Source organism: Zootermopsis nevadensis, unplaced genomic scaffold (assembly GCF_977971745.1).
Source record: "Zootermopsis nevadensis isolate Lab colony 2312 unplaced genomic scaffold, Znev_1.0 Znev_ptg000028l, whole genome shotgun sequence".
In the NCBI taxonomy this organism is placed as follows: domain Eukaryota; kingdom Metazoa; phylum Arthropoda; class Insecta; order Blattodea; family Termopsidae; genus Zootermopsis; species Zootermopsis nevadensis.
Genome location: NW_028259160.1, coordinates 8981534 through 8992690, shown reverse-complemented (window position 1 = coordinate 8992690; position 11157 = coordinate 8981534). Strand labels below are relative to the sequence as shown.

General features: G+C 36.8%; 2 protein-coding genes across 4 annotated transcripts; one reads left to right on the top strand and one right to left on the bottom strand.

The window, feature by feature from the left end:
* Positions 1-53: 53 nt before the first annotated feature.
* LOC110832326 (nudC domain-containing protein 1) lies at positions 54-9230 on the bottom strand. 3 transcript variants are annotated; one of them, XM_022069220.2, is made up of 11 exons: positions 9038-9230; positions 8730-8887; positions 8253-8432; positions 7109-7301; positions 5571-5753; positions 4930-5137; positions 3529-3673; positions 2359-2487; positions 1740-1956; positions 888-1141; positions 54-289 (listed from the first exon to the last, which is right to left on the bottom strand). In XM_022069220.2, exons 1-10 carry the CDS (start codon positions 9147-9149, stop codon positions 888-890), a joined length of 1779 nt encoding a protein of 592 aa, XP_021924912.1. In that variant the 5' UTR covers positions 9150-9230; the 3' UTR covers positions 54-289. The 3 variants fall into 3 exon arrangements, with proteins under 3 accessions (XP_021924912.1, XP_021924914.1, XP_021924913.1); XM_022069222.2 differs by having other exon boundaries at positions 955-1141; XM_022069221.2 differs by having other exon boundaries at positions 54-1141.
* A 68-nt stretch (positions 9231-9298) lies between these two features.
* MED10 (mediator complex subunit 10) lies at positions 9299-11054 on the top strand. The gene is made up of 3 exons (XM_022069239.2): positions 9299-9600; positions 9761-9844; positions 10542-11054. The coding sequence occupies exons 1-3, from the start codon at positions 9479-9481 to the stop codon at positions 10741-10743; spliced, it is 408 nt and encodes a 135-aa protein (XP_021924931.1). The 5' UTR covers positions 9299-9478; the 3' UTR covers positions 10744-11054.
* Positions 11055-11157: the final 103 nt, after the last annotated feature.

Here is an 11157-nt window from a genome sequence, read left to right as displayed (position 1 = left end):
ACCACCTTGAATGTATTCATTTGGGTAGCTGGTAGGCAAGATGGTTCAAAAACTAATTTTCAGCTAATAGTTTATTTTAATTCCCCACTGTTTTTTCTGTAGAACAAAATTTCTTTTATTCAAATGTGGCATTTGATTTAACTTTATTAAATTACTGTTGTGGATAATGATCTTAAATGCCATGCACATTTCTGTGTGTTCCTAGCCTGAAGGAATAACATCAGCAGCATAAAGATATATTTTACTTAACCTATTAATTCATCCCATCCTGGACTCTCCTGATTGCTTTCTAGAACAGAAAATGAAGACATTATGTCCTGTTGTGTTCTTGAAAAGCATAACATAAACATGTACAAATTCTACTGACCAAATGTAAAGGTATTATCAGTATGCTTGACACATTGCTCAAATGGCATAGACCAGTGGTATTCAACCTGGGGTACACGAAGACATCTTAGGGGGTACATGAAATTTAAAAAATATATATATATTATTTTATGATAAACACTGAATAATCAGTAATGTAATTTATTTAATTTATTTTAGATGTAGATTATACACTATGTATTACTTGAATTATACACCAACAACTTTGGGGGAACAAAGTTTAAGAGAAATTTTATCTGGGGGTATGCGAACAAAAAAGGTTGAATACCACTGGCATAGACCATGATAGTATGCTGAATTCTGGTATGGAAACCTCTTGGAAAACAACCACTGAGGACTGAAAGGGGGTTTGAAGGATAAAATTAAAATGAATCCAACAGAAATATGAAGTGAGGATGTGAAGAGGACTGAACCAATTCCAGATTATATACACTTGAAGGAATTGGTGTCACATATTAGACTTTTGGGTCCTTTTACCACAGAGATAGCCAGGAACCTACCTATGATTCAGGACCAGGACCATAATTGATACGGAGTGCATACAGTGTATCGACAGTTAGTACATACAATATGTGGCAAGAAGCATGGATTCCTAGTACTTCTGATGATGAGTCCAGATTCACCAGTTGCTGTTTTGCTACGTGAGCCACGTGCTGCCCTGTATGACGGTTTCTCAATTCTGTTGCTATGGCTACAGGCTGCCGATAGATATAAATGTGACGACTTGCTTCACAGACTGCAACGTAAGACATGTCTGCAACAGATTCATCAGTTTCAGAATATCAGCAGAGTCAATAGACACTAGTTACCATACATGTACCTAAAATCTGGTCATAACATCTTGTGTACTTCTGTATTCAATGCATGAAGTGAACAAATAACAGTATCATATCCGTCCATTATTTTCACATCCACAGCCAATTCAGTCTAGTTCACATATTCCAGAACCCTCTTCTCTGAAATAAATACTAAAGTGGCAGTTCAAATTAAATTTTGTAAAATCTGTCAATGTACAAAACAAGGATATGTGATATAAAACACATGAGCCAGGTACTTCAGTCAGTATGGTGACTGGCTATGGACTAGATGGCATGGGTTTGATCCCCGATGGGGGCAGAGGATTTTTCCTCTAGCCTTTGTGTCCAGACCAGTTCTGGGGGCATCTAGTGCCAAGGTCAAGCAAGAGTAGGAGCTATAACCCCCCCCCCCCAAGCGCCTATATGGCATATAGTGGGACAGCTTACTTTTAGCTTTATGCCATTAAGATTCCATAACCTTCATTATCATTATTGTTTGTTACATGGCAACAGAAGTAACTCTGTTTAAGAATACAGATAAAGTTTGATATGTACCTGGGGAACATGTACAAAATTTCTTCTGCTGCTTTGATGCCTGTACGTAACCAAAGGCAGGAAAGGTGCCAATGTGGGTGCATGGCCAAAGCCCACCTTCTTGAGGGGAATCAAACTGCCAAAGGCAGCCATCAACATCATGACGCAAACAAACTGCAGGCACAACATCAGCCTTCACACGAACATTGAACAGCCACTGGTGCCCTCCCAAGCTAACCTGCAAAACAATGTGTTCACATTAACATATATATTTCAAATCAAGGTACCTTTTATTAACCTCAATTAAATCATCATATATATTATGCAAAAATCTTTCAGTAAATCATATGACAGATTTCATTAAGAAGAAGGAAATTCTGAGAATCCATATGCCTCTTTTTTTTGCATGTCAGTACTTGTATAATAATTTTTTTAAAAAGCACTGAATTGTGGAAAATTATACTATTTTATCTTCTTTGTATGTATAACTGGAATATGCCTTGCTTGCAGCCAAGGTGCCCTAAACAATCTATTCCCACTAGGTTTTCCAATCAAACTTTTATATCCAGTCTACTTTTCCCACATACCTCACCATTGTTAATTTTATTTCCCTTATAATATTATGAACTGTAACACTCACTCTGTGAGATACATCATGGGTATGCGCATCCAATCTCACCAGAAGTGATGTTTCCAATGGAAAGTCATCACATTCCTCTAGCTGCTGTGTATTGAAGGCTGGCACACAGTTGCCACTTGAGTCTGTTACCTAATGATCAAAGAAGCACGAATCAGGCACCCTAATACGATTCAGAGCAATGTCAAGCACACAGCCATGTATAATTTGTTTTGAGTCTAATTAACAATAGCAGTTTTTAATAAAATGTCACAATTTGGAGCTGGAGCGTCCTACGTGAGCGATTAAATGCGAGCGGTGCGAGTTGCATGGGTGAAGCGGAAATATCAAACTGGCTGTTTGTGTGCCGCTGTCCTAGGTTCCAGCGAAGAGGTCAGGAGAGGGAAGCGGCCAAAGTCCGAGATCAAATATTTTGATATTTTCGTGAGAGTCGCTGCGCTGGCCAATAAGGCACATGCGCAGGAAGGCCGTGTGCTTCTATTGCAGTCTCTCACGTAGGACACAACAAGCGATTCCCCACTTCATATGACACCCCATGCTGCTTATTCAGCTCAGGTAGCTCACTTGTTATCGCTTATGTAGGACATTGCCTGAAACTCTGCCGTCCATGTATTATGTACTAATGCAACATAAACTACAAGTAGTAGTTTTGTTATATAAATGTTGTTCCCACGTGTATGAAGCAACATGTACTAAATGTACACACCTTAATTTTTACTGCCATTACCCTATTATGATTGTATTTCTTTTCTCTGATAACATTTACTGTTCTTGTTCATTAACTTGCAATAGTAGGATTGTGTCCATTGAGATATGGAATACTGACATGCCAGAACACATCCCTGGTATTTTAGGTACTTCTTAAGGAAGGCAGGATTTGAGGTTCTAAAGACAGTGAGTACAAGACGGTTGTCTTCTGGGTTACAGTGCTGTGTACATGGCACTACTAAAACTCAGAAGGCAACCATCTTAGTAGTATTTCAGTTCATGTCTTTCCTATTAGTCATGTTTTCAATGCACCTATCCCCCAACTTAGAGTGGGGGACTGATATGTTAATTATTCTTCTGTGATAAACTGCATCAGTTGGGATTAGTTAAGAGTTTAGATAAAAATCTAGGTGTTTATGAGAATCCAATTTCAGTCATGATGGACAGTGGTATCACATTACATACCTCTTTATCAGAGCACAGATGTGCAAGTCTCAGGTGTATCTCCTCAACAAGTGCTGGGTCCATGACTTCCTCCCCTTGAGTCTCTCCTTTCACAAATTCTTGCCACATCAGGCCCTGCTCCCTCTTCACCAATGTAATCTCTAATCTGTAAGAATTTTGATACACCTCACAAACTACAGGAGGTTGGCGACATATTATGAACAGGATCCTTCCATCCTTTTCTCGAACTGGGACCTGTTCATATATGTTTTTTAGGCAGGTGATACAGAAATGGTTTGCCATTGCCTTCTTCCGTGTGTATGGAGTATGGAGTAATTGTTGGGATGCCACAGAGAAACCGAGGAAGCTCCGGAGAAAAACTCCCTGATCAAACAAACTAAAGTACACAAAATATACATCTATTTAAAAACCTAAAAAAAAAATTTTAAATACTTCAATTTACAAAATACAAAGTGCAAGGCATTAGCTTTCACTTGCCTGCATGGATGAGGCAAAGATTCTGAACAGCAGCAACTTTCATAAATATACACTATGAACGCATGAAACTGCTACCATCAGTGCCTTTACAACTTGAAACAGTTTTCAAATATGACTGGTACTTCAAGGAAAATTAATTTAAAACTGTGATGTGACTTATAATGATATTTTATTCTGTTCTCGAAGTCAGCTTGGCTTATATTCATATAAATGTGGTATTACAAGAAGGGCAAAATAAACATGGTAAATAATACACAGAGTGAAAATGAGAAACAAACAGCAACACTTCATGTTTACATACCCAGAATGTTTGTCTTCCTTTAATTTACATAATTCTTTTCAGTCCCATTAATTTGCCTACTATTTGAATAGTTCTTAGTTCCTGCAAAATACATGTAATTTCATTTCATGTTCTGAAGCTTTTTTTTATGGTCATCTTTCCCTTTCAATCGCTGCCTACTCTAATGAGTCGGTTGCCATCTTGGAAGTATTACTTTAGCTTTCAATGTGTGATTTGTTTCTTTATTATTTAATGTTAGTTGAGTCAACTAAATGCAGTGCAGTTGCTTTAATTAAATCTGAGTGTATGGTACGTCATGATAGGAAAAAAAGCTTCCTTATAAAAGAAAGTCAGTATACTACGTAATTAGTTTCGTCCTGTTTTGTGTTTATCATCAGGTTGACAGTCTGTCTAAACAACAATTTTTTATTATAGTTTCAATGTTTATTAAGATCCACATTTAAAACGTTGAAACTATAATAAAAAAATTGTTGATTGTCACTTAACCAGCCATAATGACATAAAACACCACATAGCCCATTCTGGCTAGCTTCAAGACTATAAGCAAGCAAGCAAGCTCACACAAAAGCAAACATATCAACCACCAGACTTAGTGGTTCTTCAAGCTCATTATTACTACTTACTTCCCTTTGTTGAGTGCCCACGTTGTAAGCTGAGACTCTAAGCAGTGCCATGTTGAGCCTTCAAGCAACACAAATTCTTTACACTTAATTTTCACACTGTTTGTGTCTACAGTGACATTCACATCTGATTTTGAAGTCTGTTCAGGGACCTGAAGCCATACAGTAATATCCTCTGTCGTCTGAAGCCACGCATATTGTATGTGCTTATCTGAACACAAGAATAAAATCATCAACTCAAAGAATATATTTTAAATGGAATAATTTACACTCACACTCTCATTCAACACCATATAACATAATGAATTATATTATCTCTCACTGAACACTAAATAACCCAATGAGTAAAATCAGCTTTTACTCAACTAAAATAACCTCTGAAACTGATATGTCATTAAATAATCCATGAACCAGCCAACTAATTCATACCAATCAGAGCAGAACACATGTCAAATTCAAGTGACAATGTACCTATCACACATCCAGTGTGCAAGTCCAAGACAGCCAGACATTTCTGTTATGTTCTGACATCCGTAATTTAGATCTGAAAAGGACACCTTAGAATACACTGACCAGTTGCATCAGATATGTTTGTGAAGTTATTCTGGCCTGCTTACTGAGATATGATTTTGAATTTACTGTACCTCTCACTCTGCTTCCTTCAGGCTCTTTTTTTTCTACTGCACTTTCAGAGTCTGAATCAAATTGAAAAGGCTTTCCACTCGCAATATATAAACTGTGGCAACTGGGCTCCAGTGCAGCATAGTCCAGTCCCCCCACACCTGATAACTGACGCACACACTGCATCAACCAGTCTCGGTTTTCTCCTGAAGATAAGATCAATGCATAATTCATAACTCTTGATCTGTTTAATAACACAATGTGTTATATAGATTAAAATAAGAAATGTTATAAATAAGTCATAAAGGATAATGATCTGGTAAAGATTATTCATGTAAGAATTGCCATCACACTAGGTGTGTGTGTAAAATCCCCTACAGATAAGCTCAATATCTCTAGAAGTGGCAATAATGTTTATCACACTCATTTCATTATGACAGCCACAAATAAATTGTGTCCATTTCCACATAACGTCAGCACTCAAAAGCAGGATCAATATTAACAAGGAATCCTTCTGCAAGCTTAAAAGCATTTATGTACATCAGTGCATCTATTTTTAACAGCAATATAAGCAACTTAAATTATTTTCATTCACTTTCCTGTCTTCTACACTTAATTAAAAAAAATGTTAACCAAAAATCCACTACTTGGCTCACCTAACCATCAAGTACTATTTCAGTCCTGCAGTCAAACATTTTTTTAAAAAAACACCATAACATAACAAAATCAGTTCCTACAGACTGAACTCCTGTTATATTTATATGCTTTTTCATTTAACATTTCCAGTTACAGTACAGCTCTTGCTGGTCTTGATAATGATGACAGAATCTGTTTCTGAGGTACAGGCTCCTTTGAAGTAAGCATCTATGCCCCCAGTGGCAGAAAATGAATGGTTTCTGCTAGGGGCATACGATGTGATGATATGAGCTCTGAACCATGGTTAAAACTTGGCATTCCCCCCCACATCAACAGAAGTATGATGGTGGGGAAAGGCCACGGAAAACTCATAGGGGTCTCCAACTTGTGCCATTCGGCACCAGGTTTCTAGTTACATTTATGTATGTATAATACCATCCAACTAACTAACTATATGGCTTGCAGAACCCAAAGGTTCATCACCAAATTCACCAATGCCCTCCACTGGACTGTCCTGGGCCACCAACATCTGGTCTCCTCCAACTCCTATTTCTCATATATCCTGCCTGACATCTACGTCTAAGTCTAGGTCTCCCCAGCGGTCTCTTCCCCTCAGGCTTCCCAACCAATACCCGGTGCACACCTCTTGCCCCATCCATGTGTGCCACATGTCCCGCCCATCTCATTCTTCTTGACTTTATCACCCTGACAATACTGGGGGAGGAGCACAAATTTTTAAGTTCTTCATTATACAGTTTTCTCCATGCCCCATCGTCTTCTCTTCTAGGTCCAAAATATCCTCCTCAACACCCTATTCTCAAACACCTGCAATTGTATAATACCATCTACAAACCATATAAAATTAAAATCTCTATACGCTAGAAAGTTGAAATACATGTTACATTTATTAAAAATATATTCCTACCTTCTAGAAGAGTGACCCACTCCAACTTTGTGACAAATTTTATGTGTCCATCCTTTTCATCAAGCAGACTTCTCACTTCGTCTACCCAGAGAAGCAAAACGTGGACCTCTTGTTTGTTACTGATTGCATTCACACGAGAATCCACTATTGTAAATGGCTTCTCCTTTCCACATACCTCATCACTAAACAACACCTAAAACATCATCAGATTTGTGTCTTGTGGCTTATATCTTTGACCAACCTGTTCCTCTGCTTGTAGGGCAAAGGTGAAGTAGGAATCCAGATTTATCATTGGAACACTCATAATACGGAATTACATTTTGTTCCTGATAGCATGACGGTGATTGTGAAAGTATGATGATGGCCAGCACAGGAAACCTACTGTTCAATATAAGGGCTTGGTATTCCTCATTGTACTTTTTTAAAGATTAAGTTAACAGAAACACACATAGATAAATTCAGACAGGATCTTACTGGTCATTAACTGAACAAAGCCAAATGAATCATGTTCACTCACATACAAAATCATAATTGTAACAACTGAAAAAGGTATCAATGTAAAAGAAGTGAAAACCTGCAGTCTGGTTCTAGAAATAGTCACTGGACCTTCCTGTTGAAAAATATGATCACATTTAAGGGTGAGCTTTTTATCATGCACCAACAGATCATCTACTAGCGAAATTTGGCATATCTGACATATTTAACATATCACTGAAGTCATGTTTCATTCACACTTACTAGACACAATATAAAATTAATGTAAAGTAAATTATAAAATCTTCTCAGGCCAACTTCCACTTAATTCAAAACAGAAGTCCAGTGTTTCACAGACAATCACCGTCATCAGCAATGAACAGGAAATTGCTCTAAAGTGAAGTGGTTCATCACTAAAGAAGACTTTAATAATTTCTAGTCATCATGAAAGTTTTAGGTCTTATATATATCTTATATAAAATTAAACTAATTCACTGTGAGGACATATTTTTTAAAAAAAAAACAGAAATTGGTATATTAAATTTCTTAAGTAATTTTCAACTGCAGGTTCTTTTTTTAGCATATGCCATTATTTTAAAAATGTTCTTTTGGATGTTAAATGCACAAAATATAAACCTCTGCAGGCATACGAAGACTATACATATCTTACTTTCCATGCTGTAGTTTCAACTCTGATGCCTGTATGAACAACATGCAGGGTACCAGCTCCATCAGAAAGTACTGCCAATTCTGGTGATGAGAAACTGAGTGAAGTGTTGTAATGGCCACATTTTCTTACATGGTTACTTGGCATTTCCCACACTTCCTGCACTCCATCCAGTAACTCAGTCTGAAGAGTTCAAGAAGGTTATCTCAGCATCCAAGCACATGAGGACACAAACCAGAAGAACAATACTGAGAGTTGCACAACAGAACTATTGCAGAAATAGTAGTGATTACAGGTGATCAAGAATGAGCGGTAACAAAAGTGAAAGAGTAAGCATAATAACAATTTATTTATACTGTAACAGCTTCGTAGAAATCCAGGTATTGGTATGAGTGCACTAAGATATGTTAACCTAAACAACAAATTTAACCAAACCAGCACCATGGAACATGCTGTTAAATTCACAATTTAAATACTTACATTTCCATTCCTCACACTCTTATGAACCCTCCATTGTTTATCTATAAAATAAACATCATCTCTAGCCCAAGGATCACCAAACAAATGATTGTGAAGGCCAAAAACTTTGACATGCAAAAATGAGTATTGGTCGTCACTAGGCAGGACATGGTCGACCTCTGAAAAATAAATCGTCGTTTAACATTAATATCTTTCAAGTCAATAAATGACATACGCCACAAGACTATGATCTGACTGCTGAATGGTAGTCACACAAACAAGGGCTACATGTCATTAGGTTAGGTAATATTACGGTGTATGAAGTTTACCGTTGTGTAAATTATGGCGATAAATAGGTACTGGGTCCAATGACAACTTAAATCCAATAAATTTTCCGTCCAAAAGGTCTTTGTTTGGTCTTAATTCCATTAAAGTACACATTATTTACAACACATCAACATTAGCAAATAACACCTTACACAAATAGCATTTACCTAACTTTTCAATGTTGGTATTAATCTATGGTATGCATCATAGATTAATACCAACATTTATTGCACCATCTAACTGAAAAATCAGACGTCAAATTTACAGACCTGTAGCAATTCCCGGAAATACATGTAACGAGCAGCGAAATCACAGCGAACATGCAGATACAAAATTTAGGGTACCTGCAGTGTTGGTAATAATAATAGATGAGTTAAACACAGTTGTGAAAGGGTTGCAGTGTTGGTCACACGTACTATTTGTTGCCGAAGAAGAATTAGAAAATGGCGAATTCTCTAGAAAACTTAGAGACTCAGCTGGAACTATTCATTGAAAATGTAAGACAGATCAGGATAATTGTAGGTGATTTTCAACCTCAGGGTCAAAATGTATTAAACCAAAAGATGTGAGTATTTGTCTTACGTAAGGTGTTTTTAAAAATGTTAGGTGAATGAAATTAATCAGTATAAATACGAAATACCATGTACACCATATTAATTTTGACTTTTAAAATTAATTTTAATATCAACAAGTGTTGAAAACAATGGCTGTAATTATTTTTTCAGACAGTCACTTGTTCATGGGCTTCAAGAGATAGATAAATTAAAATCTCTTCCACAGGAAGTACATATACCTCTGGAAGTATTCGAGTAAGTACTGAGACATAATTAACATATCTTATTAAAAACACCATTTAATTGCATAATTAAGTTGTTAGCACAGTATTTGATCGTGCACACAATTACCCATGACAGTTACATGCTAGTGTTGCAGTTACAACTTGGTCAGTGTCATTTAGATATGGATTAGCCTTCTGGGTCATGATGCCATGTCCACCATGGCCAATGGATCTAAAGTCCTGGAACATATGAGAAACTATGAGTGCACACCAATGAGTACAATCTAGCAACTTGGCTTGCCCTAGCAATAGTGTCATTTCCCCAAGTTGCAACAGTGAACACAGCACTCTGACCCCTGCCATGGGTTTTAGATTTTTTTGGCCTAGCGAGTGATCTTGTGGTTACCAACTATCTGTAGATGTTTAAATATTTCCCAGTGTTTATGTGGAAATATTAGACAGACTGTTAGCAGAAGATTTTGTGAGGTTTTATCAACCAGTATATTGTATGCCTTTCTTGTTTCCTGCTCATCTCATCCTTGATTTTTAACCCTAATTATGAGGGAAAGAGTACAGATTGTGAAGCTCCTAGTGTATAGATTTCCTGAGTAATTTCTTCTGTTTTGGTCCAAATATTGTCCTAAGCAATTTATTCCAGCAAAATGAAAAACTGTAATATATGTATTTGTATGTATTACACATACATGCTTTTTTGCCTCCATTTTCAGCTATATTGATCAAGGCCGAAATCCTCAGTTATACACAAAAGACTGCATTGAGAAGGCACTGACCAAGAATGAACAGGTGAGGGGAAAGATTGAAGCTTACAAGAAGTTCAAAACACTCCTAGCTACGCAATTGAACAATGTTTTTCCAAATGAACTTACAAAGTACCGAGCTATAAGGGGAGATGAACGTACAGTTACTTAAATGCTGCTGCAGGCTTCTGAACTTTGGATGTTATGTTATGTGACATTACATAAGCATTTTTTTAATAACTGCTATTGTTTTAATGTCAGTTGTAGGCTGACTCTTGTGTTTTGGTGCATGATGTATATGGTTCATGTAACGTGTCATATAGTTTTTCAGATTTGCCTGTGTTGTGTGTTGTAATTGTAGCTTTGTCAATTTTTGTGAGGTTGACACACATGGCTTGTGTGCTTTTTATTGAACAACATATTAGTGATAGCCAAACATGTTATATAATTAAAATAAAGGAAAAAGTAATTATGTATACATCACCTAACTGGTTTGTCTGGACTGTATCATAAATTAAGCTAATAAAAGTTCCCCTAAAGGTGAAGACAAAGTTATCCCTGAACCTAAACACCATTTCTTGAAGGT